The sequence below is a fragment of the Molossus molossus genome, unplaced genomic scaffold, assembly GCF_014108415.1.
Source record: "Molossus molossus isolate mMolMol1 unplaced genomic scaffold, mMolMol1.p scaffold_m16_p_1, whole genome shotgun sequence".
NCBI classification, from domain to species: domain Eukaryota; kingdom Metazoa; phylum Chordata; class Mammalia; order Chiroptera; family Molossidae; genus Molossus; species Molossus molossus.
In genome coordinates, this window is record NW_023425344.1 from 221,988,812 (window position 1) to 222,013,889 (window position 25,078).

Below are 25,078 nucleotides of genomic sequence, written 5' to 3' on the forward strand. Positions count from 1 at the left end.
TTGTCATGGATGAGGAGGACACCAAGGCTCAGAGAGGTAAAAAACTGGTTATTGCAAGGCCTGCTCTGCGGTGCATTGTTCCCTCAATCTCCTCCCACCTGGTCTCACGAGAAGCCCCGTCTAAGTCAGCAGAACGCAGGGTCCTGCCTCCTGCCGGCAGTGGCCGGCTGCTGCCGTGCGCTCTGTGGAACATGCTTCAGAGCATGAAGGCAAGAGATAAGCAAGAGAATGTCAGTTCCAATGGTGACATACCATCCCCTTCCCTTTCAGTCCTCAAAATATTTTTCTTTTATTTTTTTTAAATTTCCTCTTTCTAGTCTCAGTAAGTTGCCTTTCATCTGAAGGGCTAGGAGGGACCACACGCCCAGAATATCCACCCCTGGTAGGCCGTGAACTTTTCCTTCCCCCGTGTTCCTATTCTGGGAGTCGCTGCCTTGTTTACACGTTAATTTATTTCAACGTGGAAAAACCTATTCTTTTAAAGTTGACCCTTTTGCTACGTAGCAGACACTTTTATGTTATGTACCGGAGATTCAGTTTGACCTCCTAGAAATGCTTAGCCACAGGAGTCATAAATTGAAATGCTTTCAGAGACGCTTCCTCATTGAAGGCTCCCAACAGGCCTCTTCTAAATACTGACACGGGTTGGTACCGGAGGCCCACTACCTTTTTGGAAATCAAGGCTGCATAGCAACCTGATTATCCTCCTCCAGTCCAATTGCACAAGACTCCACACCCTGTGTGTACACAGCAGAGAAAAAGCCCCCTGCCTGGTGAGAAATTTGTCTTCATAACCTCCACCCACTGCAAAGGAGTGGGGAATTGAATCCAAAAGATAGTGCGTAGTTGTGAAAGAGATTCCAGAATCCAAATCCTGTTGTTTTAACCACTTCATTACTGAGCGTTACTAGCTTGCCTCATTATTAGCAGAATAAACAAAGTAGAAGATGATGATTAAACTTCTTTTCCTCCCAGATTTCATCTACAGTGTTTGATCATTATTGTTTCTGTCATTTATACACACCGAGTACCTTCATCTAAGGGTCACCAAGAATCTTTGGTTGCCCGGAGGCAATAATTATTATTCACATTTTACAGATGGGTAAGCAAATACAGAAAGAGAACATGCTTTGACTTACCTAAAAGAGTCTCTGAGAGAGTAGGGAATGAATGTTCCCACAGTCCTTTTTTAGAGAGACCTGACTTCACAGTAAATCAGTTAGATTTCTCTACGTAGTTTATTCAGATACTTCTATAGGCTGAATCCTGTGACAATGAAAATTCCCCAGTAATGAAAATATTTTTAAAACCCAGTTGATTTGATTTTTTAAAAAATTTGTGTTGAAATAAACCAAATCCAGTACAATAATGTCATATTGCCTTGGCAGGTCTAAACACCACAGTCATCAAAAAGGAGAGGGGGAGAGCGCCCCAATTTTTAGAACTTCCGCTTAAAGTGAGCATAGAAAATTCACTTATCTATTTCCTGACCAAATAGGTCATTGGGCAGGAAACCACCTTTTCTGAAAAGCCAGTAAGCAGATTCCTTCTGCCTTAAATTCCCCCTGAGCGGCAATACCTATCATTTATTTATACTAGCCCTCACACAGGAATGCTTGAAAGTCAAAAGACACAAGACCACTGAGTTTTCCAGTTGAAAAAAAAAGTTACAAATGTATAGTAACCGACAGCTTCCCCACGTCCCTTTCTGCTAATCCTCTCTCAAGGGACTCCACCCCATAACCACCCTTCAATTGTTTTCCCATATTTAAGACCCTATTAAGTGAAATAACTTTCTAATCCTGATCAGATTGTTAAGCCTTCAGTCAGAGAGGGTCAGTGTTAGGCCCCCTGATTTGCATGAAGCCAGCTGTGGGCCAGCTGAGCAAGGGGAAACACCTGCCACGCCAGGGCTGCACGGCTTTCTGGAACCCTGGCCCTGGGTTCCCGTGTGCATGCTGGAGAGAGGCGGCCACGTGTGCGGTGACGCCGAGCTGAGGTGAGTGATAAGATGCCCACAACACATCCCATGGGTGTCTTCCCCGCGATGGGCCTTGGGGCCCCTCAGGCCTTCCTGGGGGCCCTGCCAGCTGGCAGAGTAGCAGGCTATTGGACGTAACGAGCCTGGAGAAAGCTAATTAGAGAGGAGGTTAAGATTCTGTCAGCCCGGTTTCCAACGCTGGCTCTGTCATTGCCCAACCATGTGACCTCGGGATAGTGACCAGTATCTCATAGACCAAGTCTGTCAACAGGGAGGATATTAGCTATCTCACACAGCGGTTGTGAGGATGTAAAAAGATGGAACTAAGATATAAAGCTCAAACAAGATAGAAAGGGCTCCCCGTATAAAGGGCTTACCCAGTGCTTAGCAGAGAGTACTTGAAAAATATTGCCTTTTATTACCATTCACTTTCAAGGCCTCGCTGTTGTTGCACTGGTGGGTAGCTCTGTTTGTGAGCCCTCCTAAAAATGTATCTCCTCAGGCTGCCTCCTCAGAGCTTCCCCTGGAAACGTCTCCGTGGGCACTGGCGCTCATGGCCCTTAGTGGGCACTGAGCTTACCTGTCCGGAGGACAGCCAAGTACATGGGACTCTTCAGTACTGTTTGGGAGCATGGGATTCTTTAAATCATGGCTACTGGCCCAGCGTGGCTCTCATTTCTGAAAACATCTAGATCTGGGACGCTTTTAGTTTTCTTACCAAGAAAAATGTTTGAGTGCTTAACTGATTAGCATTTTCTTTTTTTTTTTTATCCTCACCCGAGGACATTTTTTCATTTTTTGTTCAGATAGAGTGGGAGGGAGAGGAAGAGAGAGAGAGAAACATCGACGTGAAAGGGACACATCGAGTGGCTGCCACCCGCACAACCAACCAGGGCCGGGGACAAACTGCAACCGAGGTACGTGCCCTTAGCGGGAACCGAACCTGGGTCTCTCTGTACCGCAGGCCAACGCTCCAACCGCTGAGCCAAACCGGCCAGGGCCTAATTAGCATTTTCTAATGATTCACGCGCAGCCTTTCCCTGGAGCCTGAAGAGGTCCGCCTTACGTCACGCTAATCACTTAGGCATCTGAGCAACACGCTTCTCGAGTTTGCTTGAGAAAGGTAAACCTATTAATTTCAGCTTAAGCAAGATAGAATTAAGAATCTGGATCTACTGCCAAAACAAGTGTATGACATGGTTCAGTGTTTAGTAAGAATAACCTGTTAACTGTTTATCGAACCAGTATTTATTAAGCATCCTCTGCGTCTCAGACCTCGTGTTAAGTGTTTCGAGCGTACCAGCATAAATCAGACATGGAGTTGGCCCTCTTGAAATATATGTTAGGGATGAGACGTAAAGGACACAAATAATATACCACAGGACAGAAAGTGGCAGTAACACGAGCGAGTGAAAGCATTATGGGGTTGAGAGGTGGCAAGCGTTAGTCCTGTGATGGCCAGAGAAGAGGTGTGCAGGCGGTGGTATTGAAGACAACCTGTGGGCCTAGAGGCCTTGCAGGTGTGGCGGGGCCGTGGAGAAGAAGCGATACACCAGAGCAGAATGAAGAGGTGTGGACAGGCAGCCTGGGCATAGGCTGGAGCAGCCTTGAATGCCAGTGCTGGGGGTTTGGCGCTCTTTGAAGGCACCTGGGGGCCACTGGGCTTTTTGAGCAGTCTGGTGGTACATGGCAGGGCAGTGTGCACAGCTGTGTGCTCAGGGGGTTGACCGGGCGGGCTTTCCGGAGGGAGAATGCCAGCAGCATGGAGATCAGGGGAGTCCCAGCGCTCATGCCGGGCACGGGCCAGTGTGGGTCTGGTCTCGGGCAGGGAGGGGTGCAGGTGCGATATGACAGTCAAACCAGTGGGACTTGACAATTTATTGGATGTGAGGAGCATGAGAAATTTAATTTTGAATTCAATTTAAAATTGAGAAATTTAAAAATGGAACTCAAGTTTCAAAGCAGGTTACATGGAAGGCCAAAGACAGGGACAAAGAAAGAGGACTGAATCTCTCTGGGGAAATGGGAGCTCTATGTGAAGACATCGGGTGCGTGAGGCTGACGCTCACTGCGCCGGACTTACAGTTCCTGTTGAAACAGAGCACAGGTGCGGAGGCAAGTCAGCGGCTGAGGCAAAGCTTAGAAACGCTCGCGTGCAGCAGACATTGCAGGCTTGGGGGGTGCGTCATATCCGGCCCATACACTTGCTTATTGTGTGTTTAAAAATTAAATCATTAAAGCAACATTTAAACATCAGGAGATTATACTCAGAATGTTGATTTTTGGCTTCTCTTTTAAATATCAAAAGATGTGGCTAACTATGAACTCATACTGGCACATGATAACAACTGGAGCTGAACAGGGGCTTCCCCCTTGAGATTCTGGGTGAATTCTCTAATTCACAGTCTCCACTCCTGGCCACCCTCTCCTAACACTGAAGATTAACCAACGGTAGATTAATGGTTGCCTGGGGCTGGGGGCAGGAAAGAAGGGCTGGAGGCGATGGTAAGGGGTATGGGGCTTCTTTGTGGGGTGAGGAAATGTTCTAACGTTGATGACAGCGGCGGTTGAACAACTCTGCTTATAGTAAAAACCATTGCACTTTAAATGGGTGGATTGTACGATGTGCGAATTACTTCAATAAAGCTGTTTTATAAAAATGCAAAAAAAAAAAAAAAAAAGACAAATCAGTTGCTCATGCCCTCCCAGGAGACATTTCTCTGTTAGCATGTCTCTATGAAGAAAGGAAAAACTGAGAGAGACTGAGATTTGTTTAAAGAAAAATGGAGAGTGTACATCTTTTTTTGTGGTAGTAAAGAATTTCTACATGTTACAATGCAAACACTTGGCCTCTGTATCATTAATTTATTTCCTAGCCACTGAAGGCACTCGGGTATCAGGAAGCATTTTGGTCACGGCCAGCTCCCTGAAGTCCACCCACTAAGAAGAGGCCTGACTACCGGAGGTCAGAGGAGGGGGAAGCCTTGTTAACTGCTGACAGAGGGCAGGGCGGCTCAGACGTTACAGGAGACCATGCAGTGAGAGAGCGTGGATCGATGGGGCCAGAGAGGGATACAGGTGCAGGTGACCAGGTACGGTCAGGAGTTAGTCTTTTATCTGCAGGCCCAGAGGACTGTGTGCCTCCCCACGACTAGCACGCCTCCCGTGGCCCAGGCCCGTAGTGGGCACAGGAGTTTGGAGGAGCCCTAGGTGTGACAGCCAAGCTGGCTCTCAGGGCTGGCCCCTGCCTGTCAGGAGGAGGGCGGAGGCGAGCGGACAGCTCTCCTCCCGTGACGTCAGGAGGCACCAGCGAAGCTCTGGAGGTGTGAGATCATAGCGAAGTACAGTGTGGGGAGCACAGAGACTCGGAGTTTACTTCAGATCCTCTCCTTTGAGAATAGTCTTAGATGGTAGGAGAATGTTTCTCTTGGGAAAAGGATGTCTAATACAGAGATATGAAATGGTGAGATCTTCTAGATTCCTCTTCCGGGGGAGGGGTGCACACGTGTGTGCGCGTGCACACGAGGCGGGGGGGTTAAGAACGGCAAAGGAATTTATATGTATGTGCTATCATTTCTGTTTTGATAAGGAAAACTGAGTTAAATTCTTTCAAGCTAAAAGTCTTACAGTTCAAACTAAGACTGTTTCAAAACTGGCTTTTATTTCTATATAGTAGCATTTTGCCTTTCTACCATGGATGTTGAGTGACCTGATTTATTATTAGCAGTGGTTCCAAACTGCCTTGCAGCACGACCTCTTCTTGATGTATGCTCTGTTACCTTCTAGCCCAGTAGTGGTCACTTTCCAGGGGGCTGAAGGAGACTCGTGCTGGCTCTTATTTTTATTTATTTATTTTTTATTCTCACCCGAGGACATTTTTCCATTTTTTTGTTCAGATACAGTGGGAAGGAGAGAGAGGAAGAGAGAGAGAGAGAAACATCGACGTGAAAGGGACATATCAAGTGGCTGCCACCCACACCACCAACCAGGTCCAGGGACAAACTGCAACCAAGGCACGTGCCCTTAGTGGGAACTGAACCCGGGTCTCTCTGGACCACAGGCCGATGCTCCAACCGCTGAGCCAAACCGGCCAGGGCTGGCTCTTATTTTTAGTCTCATATTCCTAACCCCGCTCCCTCTCTAATTCATCCACTCCTGCAGTCGTGAACTGAGTACCCTAAGCAACAAGTAGTGACGGTCCCTGTGAAACCAGCACGAGAAAGGCCCCGTGATCATAGTGCCCTGCTTCGTTTCAGGCACTTCTGGGTCCAGCTGTGTGACCGCTGCACTAGGCAACTCCTGGAGCCACAGTGTGACCACGCGGCTGATTTTCCAGAACCTTGGTTCAGAGAGAAGACAGGTGAGTGCTTTGACATTGTTCTGCGACTGTCAGGCCACGTTGTCTGTCCTGGCCCGACACTGACGGGGTAGGGAAAACAAAGCAGCAGCCCCGCTGCCCCAGCAGCAGGTAAAATGAAGTGGGAAGACAGCCACACAGAGGAAAACACCGTTCAGAATAGACCCAAAGAGAGTTAGCCTGCTTCCTGATACTGGCCAGGAGCTTGCTTGTAAGTGACCAAGGTACACACCTCTACGGATCTCACATTCTCTGTCTGTGAAGGGTGAATGATCACCCTGTTTGTCAAGCACTAGATAATTCTTGTACAAATTAAATGGTGATGGTGCTTTTTCTTGAAATGAGTGTGCTTTGAAAGCCTTAGACCAAACGGACCTTGCCAAGTGAATAAATGATTCCTCAGATCCTGGAGACTTTCGCACTGACGCATAGCCAGTAGTTTGAAGTGCTAGATGATGCTAGAGAGACCTCCAGAAAGACGCTGACCTTCTCAGAGCTCCCTATTTATGGTTTCCGTCCTGGCTTCAAATGAGAATTTCACCCTTTCACCGAGAAGGGTTCATTTCTACCCCTTTCTTCATCTTCCCTCCACCACCAAAAAAGGACCACCACAGTCTGACCTCTTTGGTACGAAGTCTCCTAATTAGGACATTTATTTTTCCTGATGTCTGACTGCAGCTTTATCCTCTGTGTGGACCAGGTTCTATCACAACCTCCCCTGCATACAGGAGGAGAAGGAAGGCAGGGAGATTATTCTGATTTGTTGGACGGGGCAGACCCAGATTCACCCGTTTTGCTAAATATGTAACAAATTCAAGTTATTAATTAAAGAGTCATGACATGTTATGCTGGTGGTCCTTTCCAGAGGGGGTGGCGGGAAGGGGGTTGTGGCCCTTTACCTGCAGTGGGTAAACTGGCTCTTTCTCAAGGAGCCCAGAATCATGGAAACAGACATGAGCCTTGGCCTGTTCCAGACATGACTTTGCGAGTGCCCTTGGTTACAGACCAGAGGATGCCTCTGGTTCGCTCAGGCCTATGTAAATAACATTCCAGCCCGATGACTGGGTCAGCCATGTTCTGAGAAGATGGAGCGGCTTGTTTTTGTTTAGGGGAACATTCTCGAGTTGTCAGGCCCCGGCGTGCTCATGACCTCAGTAATAGCCTTTTCCCGACGATTCAGGTATCCTGGGTGCTGAATCCGTTACCTTTCTTTTCAGTGGAACTTATCCAAAAATATTCCTGTCGAACCTGACGACCTTCGGTTGGTACCCTAGGTTGTAAATTTTGTTAAGTAAACCCTGCTTGCAGTTTTCGGGCGTATCGTTAAGGACTGTCAAGCACTGTTTCCTGGAATCTCACCCGAAGAAGCAGAATCTGTGTGACTCAGTGTTGATTTGGTCATTTTCGTGGATCCTTAACCCCACTTCTTGAAAACGTGTAGTTTATCTCCGTTTTAGATTTTAGATGACACACTGATTTTTGTGATTCACTCTGCTATATATGGCATCATGGGTTCCAGGCTCCCAGATTCTAGTTTTACTAATTCCAATTAGTGTTATTCGTAAACAAAGAAGTTGGTGCCACATTTTTCTTTTTCATTTGTTTGATTAAATTAGCCAGTCATCTCTATTTTGTTAGTGTCAACAGGAAGTGGCTAGTAGGACAAATGCTATTATTTTGTGTCTCTTTGGTGACTGGGACATTTTGGAGGCTGTTCGTTCTTGGTTCATAAGGTCAAATGCAGGCCACTGGTCACAAGAAGAACCCGGAGCAAAGGGCAGATGGATGAGTGACAGTCTGTCAGCACATATCCCAGTCGATGGGTCAGTGGTGTTATCTCAATCTGTAAAGGACAACTTGTTACTATCGTTACCAATCAATCAAGAGCAGAGTTCAGAATCATGTTGTGAACAATAATGAGAAATTAAAGTAAAATACAACCCGAGTTAAAGTGGCCAACCCAGGCAAAAGAGCGTATGTTTAATTAATCTATAGAAATGCCTGTGCCTTTTGGGACCAGTTGTTAAATGTATGACCTGATTACTAGGATACATTTTGATATAGTACACAGGTCTCTATCCGATGCCCTGGTCTCGCCTCACCAGAGGGTGTGCATAGTGATTCCTTGAGCCTGTCCTGTGCTCCTGCTTCATGACCAAGTAGAGAAACCATGTGAAGATAATCCTTTCCTGGGATGTGTGCCTTTAAGGTAATTGTCCCAAAGAATTCTTATACTGTCACTTAGTAGGAGGACATGCCTCAGTCATTCCATAGGCAGACTGTGGAACGCCAGCCACAAGGGGAAGACACCAGGTAGAGCTTTGTTTTTTCTCTCTCAATGCGCAAGCAGAGGCCACTACACCAAGGGATCAAGGTTACGGAAAGAAGGTTATGTTTTATCCCATTTCTGTGACATTGAGCCCTAGCCAGGGCTCTTGAATGTGAGGTTTAGTCTGAGATCATGGGGCTGGAAGGGATCAGGTCAAGCTGAGCAGATCTGCGAGCAGATTAACCCAAGGGGTGAATTGTATAGTCCAAGGGAAGGAGTCCTCCCTGGCTGATTATTTTCTTTACACCCTGGAAACATTGTAAAAGTATACAACCAAGGGGAAATCTCCTTATCAGGGCACAAGCCAAGCTAATTCTCTTGTTTATTCTGTTTCATTGTTTGTAAAAACTCTCTTAAGAAGCTGGGGAACATTTTCTTTTGGACCAATTTAGCTTTTTTTCCCATTTGACTTTTAGTTGCTCTTTTCGTCCTCTGCTTCCATCATGCCTCACCCTTTTTGCAACATTGTTATTCTTACTAAAGACATGTCCTTAGAGTTTAATTAAAATGGCCACTACCAGGTTTGTTGTTGTTGTTGTTTTTGGTGGCTTAGCTTTGTTAAATAACTAAAAGTGTGATTTGGTTCACCATGTGCATGGCCTGGGCATACAAAGAAGTTGAAGACAGCTCCTACCTTCCAGTTTCCCCTGGTGTGAGAGATTGCGGGATCGTATGCACACTCGCACACGTGCACACTCAGGAATAATCAAAACCAAGTGCAGGGGTTAACGAACAATATTGAGGTACTGCCACCTAATTTGTTACCTAATAAGTGGTTAGAACAACAACTGCTTTGAATCCAGAGGAAGGTCAACTCATCAGGGCACATTCATCTTTTCAGAGAAAGGTGGGACTTGAGTATCACTTTATTAATTAATTAATTTATTTTTATCCTCACACTAGGACTTTTGCATTTATTTTCAGATACAAAGGGGGAGAGAGAGAGAGAGAGAAACATCAATGCGAGAGAGACACATCAACTAGTTGCCTCCCACACAACCCCAGCCGGGGCCGGGGACAAACTGCAACCGAGATCGGTGCCCTTAGTAGGAACCGAACCCAAGACTCTCTGGTCCACATGCCAACACTCTAACCGCTGAGCCAAACCAGCCAGGGTTTGTGTATCACTTTACATCAGCGTTTCCAAAGCCTGGATGCACTGCAGACCCATCACAGGAACATTTACAAAATACCAAAGCAGGGCCCCGCCCTGACACCTTAAATCAAAGCTCCCACTGGTGAGACCGGGCGTCCGTGTGACTTTCACTTGCGAAGCGCTTCGAGGGGGTTTTACTGTGTAGCCCAGGCTGGAAACCGCTGCTGAGGCAGATCAGACCAGGAAACTAAGAAAGGAAAGGGGGATGCTGGGTGAGGGCGAACAGCACAAGAAGACAGGAGGGCAGGTCACATGTTCAGAAGATACGCTTGGTGTTTGCCTTGTAACATGAGCATAGGTTTGTGTACACATTCATTTGACAACCCTTTATTTAATCACCTCTTCTCTGCTAGTTACTATGTAAGATGCTTGTAACAGATTCAAAATATGAGTAGGTTGATGCCCTGCAGTTGTTCACAATCAACTAGGGGACATAGATAAACATGTAAACAGTAGGCGCTGTCTGCGTGTCGTGGGTCAGAGGGCAGGGAGGGCCAGGACGAGGGCCCTGCACAGAGGGAGGCCCCGTGGTGACGAGTGGGCAGCAGCGTCCAGACTGGACTGGCTGAGCCTACCCCAGGGAAGCGCTCAGGGTCCCCAGGTGCCTGTGCTGAGGGACCGGGCGAGCTAGAGTGGGGGTGCTTATACTTGAAAGAATGATGAAAAAACTTGATGAAATATTCATACCGTTTCTCATCAGATCCTCATGAGGTCTGTCCTTGCAAACCACATATGGGATTATATAAATTTTTAAGTGCCCTAGAAGGAGTAATGAAGTAAATTAATCCCAACTAAGCTTCACACTCCCCTGATGAAATAAATATTATGACTCTCTTATTTCAACAAATGGGAAAGAGGTGACTTTTTCAGCCAGAAGGTTTATTTGAATGGGCTTTATAACAATACTTCCATCTTCCATTTCGAGGCACCCTGACGTTACAGAGCACTCGAGGGGGGACTGCTGAGGGACGTACATTGTTGGCAGGACCGACACTGCTACTCAAGTTCCGGATCCTCATTTGAATCCTTAGGCTTTTCTCAAAGCCCTAGGTGGTTGTGCATCTTGGAGGTAGTCAGTGTCTCCTTTCTGGTGATAGAATTCTTTCGGTGTCCATTTTGTATTTTAAAGACAAACACCACCATCGCTCTGAAGATTTCCTGATGCCCAAACTTGAATCAGGCCTTCTTCCCTCAGCCTCGCCCGCAGCTGCACCTCGCACTTGTTGCCATTCTTTTTTTTAAGGTATTTTTTTCCCCATGATTTTTAGAGAGAGAGAAAGGGAGAGAGAGATAGAAACATTGATGTGAGAGAAAAACATCTATCAGCTGCCTCCTGCACGCCCCCTACTGGGGATCGAGCCCACAACCCGGGCATGTGCCTTGACCGGAATCGAACCGGAACCTCCCAGTCCACAGGACGACGCTCAGTCCACTGAGCTACATCGGCAGAGCTTGTCTCTATTTGGGTGGGCATGAGGCCCAAATGATGGGCCCCTTAAGTACTGCGCCTGACTCTTACCTGCGTGCCTGCAGGGCCATGGTCACTGCTCGATACTTACACATTCAATACGTGTATTTTGACTGAGAGAGAGAGAGAGAGAAACAAACTCCTTGTAGCCATACGTGAACCCAGCCTTGGGGAAGGGCATAATGATTTAGAGTCACTCTTCCCCAAAGTTCTTTTAAAGTATTAGCAACTGGCCCTGGCCGGTTTGGCTTAGCGGTTAGAGCGTTGGCCCTTGGACCAAAGAGTCACGGGTTTGATTCCGGTTAAGGGCACGTACCTCGGTTGCATTTTGACCCTGGCCCTGGTCGGGGTCGTGTGGGAAGTGACCAGTCGATGTGTCCCTCTCACATTGATGTTTCTCTCTCTCCCTCCTCCCACTCTTTCTGAAGATATTTGAAAAAGTATCCTCGGATGAAAATTGAAATACATATAAAATTATATATAAATTTATATATATATAAATTAGTAACTGTCAGTTTAAAAACTTAGCATCAAACTTGACAATTACAAGCAGATACCTAAACAGAAACACCGCAAGGAGACTGAATACAGTAACACCTTTTCTGCAGAATGAGCCTGCTGGGGCTATGAGAGAGCAGGAACCAGGCTCCCTTGACGTCCTCACTGGAGTGTCTTTGGGTAAGCAAGCCGGAGCTTGAACACAGTTGTCCTCATTCAAAAAGGAGCCCTTCTCTCTTTGGTTCCAGGTCACTATGTTCATTCTGTTGTTTCCTACCCGGGCTCATCTGCTGTTTTCAGGCAAGGAGACCCTGTGTGTGTGACTGGACCAGCCAGAAGAGAAGTCTGGCTGAGCATCAGGGGTGGGCGAATTTATTTTTTAATATCTGCAGAAATAGCAAAGGGAACAGAGAATCCCGGCCAAGTCCATTTCCTTGGGTATAAATGTTACTCCCTTTTCAGAGCTGCTGAAGCATGAGATCCAACCCCCTGCCCACACTCTCCCATCAGAACTGCTCTAACAGCCCTGGGCGGTGTGCTCAGTGGTTTGAGCGCCAGCCCTTGGACCAGTGGGTCTCAGGTACGATTCCCGGTCAAGGGCTCCTACCTGGGTTGTACGTTTGATCCCTGGCCCTGGTTGGGGTTGTGCAGGAGGCAACCAATAGATGTGTGTCTCTCTCATGGATGTTTCTCTCTTCTTCCCTTCCACTCTATCTAAAAAAAAGGAAAAATATCCTCAGGTGAGGAGTAAAAAAAAAAAGAAATACTCTAACAGCTATTGAACAGATTGGGAACTCCAGAAAGGTGACTCTTAAAAAGATCATTTTTCGCCCTGGCCGTTTTGGCTCAGCGGTTAGAGCGTCCTCCTGCGATCAGGAGAGACCCGGGTTCAGTTCCCGCTAAGGGCGTGTACCTCGGTTGCAGTTTGTCCCCGGCCCTGGTTGGTCGTGCGGGTGGCAGCCACTCGATGTGTCCCTTTCACATCGATGTTTCCCTCTCTCTCTCTTCCTCTCTCTCCCTCCCACTCTGTCTGTACAAAAAATGGAAAAATGTCCTCGGATGAGGATTCAAAACAAAATAAAACAAAAAAAAGATCATTTTTCCAGGTCACCAGTCAAATGCATTAAAATCTGAGGAAATCTCAGCGGGAAGTGTGCAGTAACAGCACGTGAAGGCAGCGAGCTGGGATGCACAGAGCATGCAGACAGGCTCCACCCAAGAAAACACACGTGCCCACGGGTGTTTCCATCTCCACTTCTGCGAGGAGGACATCACTCTCTCCCCACCGCCTCCAAAAACAGACAAGCAAGATCCTTGGGGCTGTCTTTGAAAAAAGTCAGTGTACTAAAAAAAAATAAAAAATCACTACTTTGGAAGGGACTCAAGTACAAAACACTTTCCCTTGGAGAGGCTCCACTGGAAATGATCAGTGAAAACGCTTGGGTGCAGTTGTCCGTGGTTCTGATGGGGTCTCCCCCTCAGGTACTTGGGCTGCGGTAGACCATGTATCTCTGTTGAGGGTCAACGTCAGTTTTTCCTAGGAGATTCTGAGCCACATGGGGTCAATAAAAGTTCAAATTGAAATCAAAACAAAACAAGGGTGGGGGAACCACCATATGGTTTAGGTATCATTTTTCATCAAGTAGAGTCGTAAAATTAAGCGTTAGCACCACTTCCAAAAGGAAAGGGTACTTTAATACCAAAAGTAGAGAAGATGCGTCTGTGAGTCAAGACCACTGCTGTAAACTGAACACCTTTGCTTGCATGGGAGATAATACATGTCCTTATTGCTCTGTTTGAGGGCATGACCTGCCCATCAGGACCTAGATGACTGGATCCCTCAGAAGGTGTGGGTGACTTCCCCTTTAAGAGGCCGCTCACTTCACCAGTATTTTATCTCCTCTGTCATTCTCCGCCAGCTCTGGCTAGTTTTATTTTTATACCCCATCTGGTACCGAATCTGACGCAGTGACCCTTCCAGCTCCAACTTGCTAAGTAAACCAGGGCAAATATGTGGATGAGAGATTTCTAGAGAAATCTCAGCGGCTGCAGGAAGTAGAAGAGACACGGGGCTTTGGAACCGAACTGAAGCCCTCATTGTCGCGCTAGGGGAGAAAAGTGCTTTTCGTTGGCAAGCCACAGAGGAAACAGCCACAAGATCTCTTGGACAGGCAGTGACCCGAGAGTCAAGGACGCTGAAATTTATTTGGCAAGTTTGAGAGTGGCGGTTGGACAGGATGTTGTATTTTAGCCTTGGATGGTTAGCTTTGAGGGAGAAGAAAATGGGTCAACATCTTTGGTTAGGAAAAACAAAGGGGAGAGAAGGATTCGGTGTCTACATCGACTCTGAACTGATGTACAGCTGAAGCAGCACTTTCACCAGAAGGCGAGCTTTTAGGATCTGACGCTGTCCCATTGGAGGTGTCCTCGAGAGATCTTACCCGGGGACCCCCAACTGCCATGAGTTTCAGAAGCACAGGTGCTGGTTACGGTGAAGGTTCCCCGGCTCCCGTGGCTGTTCAGTGAAGACCAGCATGGCCGGTGGTTCTCAAGCCCACACCCTGTCCTCGCCCCTCATTTCACAGAAGGGGGTAAGCAACAGAGGTGAAGTGACTGATCAGGGATACGCAACTCGTAAGGAACAGAAATGGAACTGGAACTCAGTCCTGATTCCTAATCCATTGCTGTTTGCCCTGTGCTGACGTTTAGGAGGTAGACTCTGGACAAGAAAAATCGTCAAGCTCAGTGAAATCCCTGGGTATGTGGGAGGTGTGACGTGGGTAGTCCCTGTGACTTCTAGTGGTTCACAAAAAGATTCTGCAGAAACAGTATTTTTTAGAGGCACCATCTCACCTCGCATGGCCTTGTATTACCAGATAAAAGTCAACATCTTAAATTCTTGGGCCCACACATGTAAATAAGTATGTCTTTCCAAGTTGAGCTTCGCAGTGAGCATAGACTTCCCAGCCAAAGACTTTCCTATAGACACCGTCCTGCAAGCAGGGCTGACTCCCGTCCCCTCTCCTGCCAATGGTCAGCGGGGAGGGTCGCCCTTGAATCTGGAGCTTCCTGTCTTGTCACCTGCCCTTGTAGGATAAAGGTGTTCACACACCTTTGGGAGAACTGGCGTGTCCTGGTCTGTCTGGTCTCCTCTGCATGCGAGAGGCCTTGTGGTTATCACATCTTTGAGTCTTTCCGCTCAGAGTGGGACGCAGCAGACAGGAGGCAGCCTGTGGGGACCTGCGTCCCACCGTGCAGGGACCCGCGGGAGGTTGGGAGTGCGTGTGGCCCCGTGCTGTGCTCCAGGCAGCGCTCCTTGGAGCCCTCGGTTTTCCAGGGATGGAAGGATCTGTTGTTATCGAGTACCTATGCAGGCATCATGTTCCACCCTTTCTTTTTTTTTTTAATTTTTTTTTCTTTACTGATTTTACAGAGAGAGGAAATGAGAGGGAGAGAGAGAGAGAAACATCAATGAGAACATCAATTGGCCGCCTCCTGCCTGCCCCCACTGGGGATCGGGCCCACAACCTGGGCACGTGTGCTGACCAGGAATCGAACCGGCGACCTTGGTGCATGGGTCGATGCTCAACCACTGAGCCACACCAGCCGGACTGACTCTTTCACATGCATTATTTCCATAAATTCCCACATTCACCCTTCAGCATGGATCTTATCATCTTCCTTTTTACAAATAGAGAAACTGGGCCAAGAGGGAGAGTAACGTGTATTCAGTAGTGGTATCAAGATTTGAAACCAGGTTTATATGACTCCAGAACCTAAGTTCTTTTTGTTACACCATGTTCTGTGAGAGTAGGCTGTCTTTTTTTTTTCTTTTGTAATTAGGAATAAAATGACGTACTGGAAAATGGAGACTTGAGTAAGTGAGGATGCTTTGCTTTTGGCTTGCAATGAATGGTTCTTACTAACTTTCTGTCTGATTTTTGCCCACGGATGACTAGGTCCAGAATGTCATTTAGCTTGCCTGCAAAGCTCGCTGAGTTACGTGTTAGAACACCTTCCAGTCCGGACGGGGCATTAGGAAGGGGTGATTAGCTGCTGCTTGCCATGATTTGCCTTAGAAATACATCTGCCGTGTGACTGTAATTCAGAAATGTGTTTTGCTGTGTGTGTGTATGTGTGTGTGTGTGTGTGTGTGTGTGTGTGAATGATTTGGAAAGCTCAGCTGTCACACATGTGGCCGAAGGAGGGTCACAGCACGGCCCCTTGCGGGTGGGGTGGCTTCAGACCCTTCCATAATCTTAACAGTTTATGAAATTGGGTGTGGGGGGGATGGGAAGCAGACAAAGGATTAACCTGGCAGAGGTGTGAGGGAAAAGGAAGCAAGTCTATCCCTATCATTTGATTTGGATTCATGTAAGTCTGACTATGTTACCATACAATTTAAGATATGCTAAAAACCATCCAGTGCGTGAGTGAGTGGTTGTCAACTGCAGTGTAAGTCCTTGAGCTTCCTGGTTCCTGCTGCTTTAACTCATTTGGAGTTTTCAGTCGCCCTAGAGCTGATGCACTACTCCTCCCTCACAGTCCTGCCCTTCGCTCCGCACGCAGTAACCTGGCCTAGGTCTTTAAATCAGTCCGTGGCTCCTGGCAATTGCCTCAGAGTTCAAATGCTAGAAGCAGAGATTTTTCCACAGAGGGTCTCTTTCTGAAAGTTTTCCTTCTTGGCTTGGCAGAGCCTAGGCGTTCTGGCACCTAGGACAAAGAGCATGTGTGCCTGAGTCTGGGACCCTTGTTTTATTGTTACCAAAGGGACTATGATTGCGAGAACACCTTTGGAGAGCCAAGCTACAGTGGCTCTACCCCACTGCCCACCTCCTGGATTCTTAACTCAGACCTGGCAGGGAGTTCGGGCTGGGATTATGATCCACGACTCTAAGTAGCAATTATCTGAGCATCAGGCCTCCAGAACGAGGCACATCATCCTCAGCCTGGAAAAGCTGGAACTGAGGCACCTGCTATATCTGGGAGGGACCGAGCAGGAGTCGCCCGAAGCCCCCAGGGCGCCGGCTTTCCGACCACTTTGCTCCGTCTACCCAGCCATTTATTAAGAGTCTCCTTTGTGCCAATTACTCTGCTAAGTTGCTTTGTGGGTATTTTCTTTTTCAAACCTCACTACTACCCTATGAGATGGTATTACTAGGTATACTTTCAAGATGAATACAGTGAGATTTATAGAGCTTTAACAAATTGCTCTACATCACATGGCTTCTAAGGGTCCCCCCCATACACATCTCTGTATCCCCCCTGCATCCCTGGGTTTTTAACCATTATCCTGTCCCGAGCCCGTGTTAATGTAAGGCCGCTCCTGCACGCTGGTGGGACGTGTCCCCATGCCACCACGGTGCAGCTCCCTCCAGCGGCGGTACCGGGTGGCATGATCCCTTCCGAGGTGGGATGAGTCATTGCTTTGAGAGAGCATTTGCTCTCTCTGTGAGATGATCATTAGTTGTTTCCTGTAACGGTGTGGCTCTGGGTGGCAACAACATTCTTAAGGAAAAATAAGCTCCACGGGACATGGTCGTCTGAACCTCACCATCCAGTCGAGGCAAATCCGGGCCCTTCTTCTCTCAACTTCCAGGTTCTGGAATTTCCAGTCAGCATCTTTTCCATGTTCTGGGTTCGCCTTCAGTGTCCTGCCATTTGTTGTCCAAAAACAGAAAAAGGGGAGAGTGTCTCTGTGGAGTCTTGCTCACGGTGAGGGTGGACCGTGCCCACCTGCCCGTGGCCCCCAGTGAAAGCCTGCAGGCCAGGAGACATCCCTTCCCGCAGAGGTGACACAAGGTGATCTCCCTGCACTCTTCCTTACAGAGTCACGTTCCCCACATGTTGTTCAGCTTTGTGGTTTACCTTTAAAACCTTGCTGAAGCCCTGGCCAGTTGTTCAGTGGTTAGAGCATCGGCCCGCAGACCAGAGAGTCCCGGGTTTGGTTCCCGCTAAGCAGCAGTTCTCAACCTGTGGGTTGCGACCCCTTTGGGGGTTGAACAACCCTTTCACAGGGGTCACCTAAGACATAACAGTAGCAAAATTACAGTTATGAAGTAGCAACAAAAATAATTTTATGATTAGGGGTCACCACAACATGAAGAACTGTATTAAAGGGTCGGGGCATTAGGAAGGTTGAGAACCACTGTGCTAAGGGCACGTACCTCAGTTGTAGTTTGTCCCCGGCCCCTGTTGGGGTCATGTGGGTGGCAATCAGTCAATGTGTCTCTCTCATGTCTATGTTTCTCTCTTTCTCTTCCCCCCTCTCTCCCTCCCACTCTATCTGAAGATAAATGCAAAAATGTCCTCAGGTGAGGATAAAACTAAACTAAACTAAACTAAAATAAAATAAATAAAATAAAATACAAAGCCTTGCTGAATTGTCTGCTCTCTGCAAGTATTATGCCCGGACCCTGGTCAAGATCCTGCCGGCCTGGTGAATGGGGAGCCCCGGCAGTCCTGTATTCTCGTAGTGCCTCCTTAAAATGCTGCGGCCTCTACCCGTTCGACAGCGTACTCACACCAAGCTGTTCTCTCTTTTTTAACTCTTCATGTAGTATTCTCTCCAGATATACTCTTCTGTCCTGACTGCATTTGGCATGTCAGGCTCTTCTTGTGACTGAACCCCATGTCCTACCTATGACTCCGTTTTGGTACTAACCTAACCTTTTTCTTCTCCTCTCCCCCTTTCCTCGTTAATCTTGCTCCAAGATCCCTGTGGCTGGCTCCGCCAAGGGTATGTCAGCATCTGACCCCCTTGACTTGAGTAGGCCAGTCCTTAGGAACCAGCCATAGTATCAATTTAAATTAAACAGCAGGCACTTCAACCCAAGGCTCCATTTGTTTCTGGGACCCCCATGCGTAGGGGTCTCGTTACATGTTTTGGTTGTCCAAAGGCCAAGTATTTTCAAAGAAAGCCACTGAGGCGAGTCAGCCAAGTGACTACCAAGCATCTGTGAAGTCTTGGTCACTTTTTTCATCTCCTAAAAATCTAATATTTTTCCTCAATTAAGAAACGGTGTACATTACAGCTTAAAATCTTTAGCAATAAATCTTCCAGGGACTGTAATTGTTATAATAGTCCTTTGTGTGTGCTCTAACCATGACATGGGTCCTCTTATGACTCTTCTATTTTTATCTAGACTAGACCATTAAGTAGTCTTTGTGTCGGACACTCCCTCTCCATTCCCTCCTTCCCTCCCTCCCTCCTCTTTTTCTACTTCCAGATCTTTTCTTGGTGGTTATGTGTGCCAAATGCTGGGAATATACAGTCCAATAAGGCCTGATTTCCTGCCCTGAAAAACCGTACCAGCAGCAGGAGAACACCCCATAGAGGGAAACAGACATGTAAATACACACGAGAAGTCCCGAGGGCACAGGGACAGCAGCGTGGGCAGCCGTGCTGGATGGTCAGAACTCTCAGAAGAGAAGGCGGGGCAGGGGAGGAGTCGGGGGAGGGCACAGGGTTTACCTGAGACTTGAAGGGTGTGTCAGGGTTTGCCAGGCAGGTGGGGACGGAGGCTGAGGAAGCAGTATGAACAAGGGTTCCAGGTGGGAACTGCAAAGGGTCTTCCTTTAGTGCCAGGGGAAGGATGTGTGGGTGTCTGTGCAATGGGTGTGGTAAGGAAAATGGGCCCGTATAGAAAGACAAAGCAAGGAAAGGAGAGCGGAGCACATCAGACTTGGTCCTGAAGACGCGCAGATCTCCACTAGGAGACTCCCAGCAGAGCTGGGACATCTGGTTTGTACTTAAAGTCCAGTGTGGAGCCATGGCTAACTGGGAGAACTGCTGGTTTAGGCTTCAGTGTTTTCTAAGAGATTTCTATCTACAAACTGGGAATCAGGACGCTCTGCTTAGTGGGTCATGCCAGTCAGTTGCTTCTTTGCTCTTTGCTCCGCTCCCTGCCTTTCCCCTGCTCCGCCTGGTATCACGGGGAACTGACCCCGCAATCTGCATTTCTCAGGCTCCCTTTCCATGGATTCTGCTTGTTTGGGGGTCCCGGAGGGAGGACAAAGGGCAGAAGTAGGCGAGGAGCCATGCACTTCTGCCTCTCTGCTCCCAGTGGTGTCTCAGGCAGTAACATTAGCTCCTCCTTCGTGACCCCTTTGTGGTTCCAGCTCCACAGAGAGCTGGAGCCGGGCTTCCATCCTCTGGCTCTGTGGACATCATCGCTTCCTCTGTTCCTCCAGCTCTAGGGATGGGGTGGCGTCTTACTATTACTCATCTTTGGTTTGCCTCTCTGTCCTCTATTTTCCTTCCAACTCTTCTAACACCTTTGTAACTAGTTCCCAACATTAAATTCTCTCTCTTAAACTCCCTGGGTGAGTCCTGTTTTTCTGCTGGGCCTCGACTAACATGGTCTACCTAAGCTGTCTGGTTGGTACATGGCTAATATAAGACCCCAGTGTTCTCCACTGGCCCTGTTCCCCAAAGGGCTCCTCCGTCTACCACGAGTCCCCAGCTGTGAGAGCTGGGTCCCTGGGCTGGGCGGTCTTGGAGGGCAAACGTTTTGTGCAGTGCTTCCTGAATGGCATGAGAAAAGGAGCTCCTCTGGCCCAGCCTCCTTCCTGTGGGATTTTCCAAAACTTTCCAGATGTATCTAAGCTCAGGAAACATTTTAATGGCTGGAAATAATGCCTTGTGGGGGTTGGGGGTTTGCAACCAAAAGAACCTCCTCTAAACGAAGTGTGTTGCAATACACATATCCAGACCTGCCCCTCCCTTGTTGAAATCATGGCAGGCTCCCATCCCTTAATGGATTCCCGTTGTAGAAGAGGAGTCGGGTTCTCTGAATGCACTGGTGACAGAGCAGGGGGGCAGCTCCAGGGGCCGGAATTCTCTCCAGGAGGGAGAGGATACATGGTTAGCTATGGATTTGGATTCTAATTCAGATTCCACCTCAGATTCTATAGGAGACTTCTATACTCCTCTTCTTTGGCCAATAACAGTGGTTGTAAGATTGATCTAAATCATAAATAAATATTTTCTAAAGCCATTGTTACTGAGTTAAGGAATTGGAGCATTCTGAGATTCTTGTGAGGATAAGCATCACCTAACTGGAGAATTAATGACTGATTTCTTCAAACAGGCTGTGGCTGTCATGGTGCTCTGTTGCCTACATTTCATAGCAACTTTCAGAAGGGACTCTGTCGGAGGGTGAAGGTTACTGTAGAAGGTTACTGTAGAAAAGTAGAAGTGGAGGAGCTATACTTGTGTACTGTCTCAGATACTTTAGTATTGGACCAAGAAGTAGAAAGTAATCATCATTTCTAGTCTGTGGGGGCAAAACCCCAGAAATTGCTAAGACACTCACATGCTCCATCACTACAGGGAACAGATGAACCTCCACCCTTTGGAGAATGACTCTGAATTCAATCCCTTATTGATTTACTTGGGCTCTTTCTAGGAAGTTCCCACATTCTTTAACATAGTAACCACTTACTAGGATACTTGTGTGGTTATTTGATGACGCACAGAACTTTATAGACCTCAGAATCAGGTATATGTTTTATAATATAAGAGTAGGATTTTAATGAAAAGGAAGCTGATGGTGTGCACCAATGTGAATACAGTTTCTGGTGTCTCTGAAAAGTCCCGCATTATATGACATTGTTACTTTTTCCTTCTAACCAGTTTCCTTCTATTAGCCTATAAGGGAGCTCATGGAATGAATCATAGCCCCAGAAATCAAGCGGGAGGATTTTTCCATTTGGAAATGGATGGTGCTGTTGTTGTTTTTCTGTAATTCTTTCAAGAATTAAAATTGATTAATAGATTCTGGCAAATAATATACATATAATAAGCTCATTGTCTTCACCTGTAGGCACCTAGAAAAAAGTCTCCACTGTGAAAACGATAATGGTACTTTAGAATTAAGTTCTAGCTTTGTCTCTAATTAGATATGTGATCTTGGGCAAATGACTCTGAGTCATAGGTTCCTCTTTTATAAAATAGTTAATGATCTAGAAAGAAGCAACGCCACACTGTATCCCTCATTTGCTGTTTTGCACAATGGGAGCATTCTTCGTTATTTATGGTCAGGCTCGCCACAGGGCTTGTCTGCACTAAACCATAGGACAAACCATAGCACTCTGCTCAGTTCTTCATTTGGCTGATGACTTCCTCTCGTAGTGTTTTTTGACCAGTGGTCAGAGATTCCTCTTGGAATCCAATTGTTGAGCTTGTTAAAATTCAGATTCCTAGGCCTTCCCAGATAAAATCGGCAGCACTGGAAGTGGGCCTAGAAATCTCTGGGTTTTTGCACATTCTCCAGGTGATTCTTAGGTACACTCAAGTCTGAGACCCACTGCCAACTGGCCGCACACAGTGTATACTCTGTTGTGTGAATCAGTTGAACGTTCTTTTCTCTTCGCGTCCAGCCTGCAGGGTCTTAGCGCTGGGCCTACTGACTGGATGATTGGGTCATGCCTTTTCAGCTCTGTAGGACTGTTTCCTTATTTATCAAAAGTGGGGGCTGGAGGAATCACTGCGTTCTAACCAGTCTGTAAAAACAGTCACCTGTGACCTTTAAGAGTTACTGAACTGCCCAGGCCGGAGTGGCTCCATTGGTTGGAGCATCGACCTGTGCACTGAAAGGATGTGGGTTCAGTTCCCGGTCAGGGCACATACCGAAGTTTGGTTTTGATCCCCAGTTAGCGCATGTACAGGAGACAATCAGTCAATGACGTTTCTCTCTCTCCCCCTTCTCTCTAAAATCAATTAAAAAAAAAACACATATCCTCGGCTGAGGATTAAAAAATAATAATAATAAATAAAAAAGAGGTAATGAACCCACCTTAAGAAATCCTGTTTCTTGAGTGCCTACTCTGTGTTGGGCATTGTGCCACTTTTACATGTTTCATTTTTTCTTTACAGTAGCCTATTGTATCAACACTATCACTATTCGCACTCTACACGGAGGGAGCGGGGGCTTGGAAAAGCGAAGTAGGTTGTCCGCTCTACTTAGTTCATAGGTGGAGCTGCAGGCAGTGGGATTAAACTGGGGTCACAAACACGGACGGAACTGCCTTGTTTGCTGTGCCCCCGAAGTTCCAAGGCCTGGGGCCTGTCCAGTGCGCTGCTCATCCGCCCTGTTTCACTCTCCCAGAAAAGGAGCCTGGTTTTGGTTTCCTTAGATGTTTATTTGGACTCTTGCTTAAGCATTTGCCTTTCCTACTCAATAACAGTGAAAGGACCAAAAAAACAGAAAAAAAATCCCAGGGCTGGAAACATTTTGTTTCCTACAAAAAGGCTATTTTGCAGCCAGCTCTGTGGTCGAAAGTATTTTTCCTGTGGTCTAGGGATGGGTTGGATCCCATCTCTTCTTGGCCAGTGTCTGAGAACTAAGCCTGTGGCTTCCCATCAAGTCAGCACACAGTATGCTGTGTTCCTTAAACGAGTGTCTACTGATGCTGCCTGTGTACATAAGTGGCCGAATAGGTCCGTTTGGGTGCATGGGAACGTGTGCACATGTCCCTCCGGCCTTCCCAGGGCTGAGAGAACCTGGGAGTGGTTTTCCACATACTGCACATATCAACATAGCTTTTAAGTTTTCATCACTCATACGACAACCAAACAAATTCAGATGCTGACAAATGAGAGGAGAGTGATATGTGAGCCTGATGTGGATTTGCAAGGAATCAAAAAGCCAAGGGAATCTGAGATTTTGACCTGTCACATTTCTTTCCATTTTCAAATGTTCAAAACCAGGACATGGGGTTGGTTTTATTAGATGGCAGGGTGGTCTGACGGTGATGCAGAAAACGGGAATTCTGAGGGCTGCCTCCAGCCTGGCCACTTGCAGAGTTAAGACGCTGACCTTTGCCCAGCCTTGCATAAGTCACTTCTTCCCAAGGACTGCATTTTCTTGTCCAAAAACACAAGTTTGTTTAAAAAAAAAAAACCCAGCTGTGTGCTTCCAATAATAAGAGTTCTTCTAGTGAGAGGTGGATTTTGAGCATTCAAACAGAATTGACAGATAAGAATATCAATGCTGGGTACCTTTTCTTTACTCATAATTTAGTATTTACTCATAACTTAGATGTTTCCAGTAAAACTTTGCAGTGTGTGGTAATGCCCGGAACCCTCCAGCCTTACTTCCTTCGCTCCCGCTGAACTACCTGCCCGGAACGCCCTTCCCTTGAAGAAACCCTACTTTCCCTTCATGGCCTGGCCTTGGTGCCGTGCCTTTGCATTGTGCTCAGCCACCATGCACACGCGGCTGGCTGCTCCCAGAGCGCAGGGTTTGCAGTGCAGGTGCCTGCTGCCTGCCCGCTGCCACGTGAGCTGCTCGCTCGTTAGCAGCAGGCTGACTCACTCCCCAGCACAGTGCAGGGGGCAGCCCAGCATGTTGTTGACCGAAATGAATTAAACTGCTCCAAAGACGGCAAGCTCCCATCTGAAACTTCAGAGTTTTCTTGTGGATGTCCTTTATGGAGCTTTCCATTCGAGGATGTTGTTTGGAATTCAAAGCGTCACATTGTCCCAGGAGAAAAGTTGTAGTCGCTGGATTTGGGCGGACCATTTGCAGAAACAAGCAAATCCCAGGGGTGGAAGGAGTTATGAATCCTTTTGTTTATACATTTTAGGGGGAAAGATGTTAGGGAAGATTTAAAAAGCTATTGGAATAGCAATTAAATCATCGGGAGTGCTGCATTTTATTTTTAAAAAGAAAATTATTTTCCTCTATTGATTTTAGAGAGAGAAAAAGTGGGAAGGAGAGAGAGATAGAAACATTGATGAGAGAGAACATCGATTGGCTGCCTCCTGCATGCCCCGCACTGGGGATCGGGCCCACAACCTGGGCATGTGCCCTGACCGGAATCGAACCGGCGACCTCTTGGTACGTGGGTCAGTGCTCAACCACTGAGCCACACCAGCAGGACAGGAGTGCTGCATTTTAAAGGTGCAGGGATTGAGATAGAGGTGGACCCCAGGCCCAAATTCAGCACCTACCCTGAGATACAGAAGAAAGTGGCCCATCCAAGTCAGCCAGTGGGAAAAATGGCCACAGACAGATCAGGGTTCACCGTGGGGAGGAGCCGGTGTCTTCATCACACAAAGACAGTGGAGCTCTTCTCACGGGCAGGGTGGGGTTGGGGTAGTGGTGGTGATTTTAGTAAACCAGCTTTCCGATGACGGGGATGTTTCTGTTTTTATCCCGTAACAATGAGACAACAACCCAAATAACAGATACCGCAGTACGTTGAAATGCCAAGGCGAAATGAGCTGGTGGAACTCCGTGGCTTTGGCTTTTGGCTTACAGGCATATCCATGCATTAGGGCC

At 47.3% G+C, this 25,078-nt stretch overlaps 1 protein-coding gene across 1 annotated transcript in view; it reads left to right on the plus strand.

Moving 5' to 3' along the window:
• Window positions 1-25,078, plus strand: part of RAD51B (RAD51 paralog B) — a 547,382-nt gene that overhangs the window by 489,820 nt on the left and 32,484 nt on the right. The window contains exon 9 of the mRNA XM_036267364.1: window positions 6,238-6,341. Coding sequence (XP_036123257.1) covers window positions 6,238-6,341 — 104 coding nt within the window. The remainder of the gene's footprint in view (window positions 1-6,237; window positions 6,342-25,078) is intronic.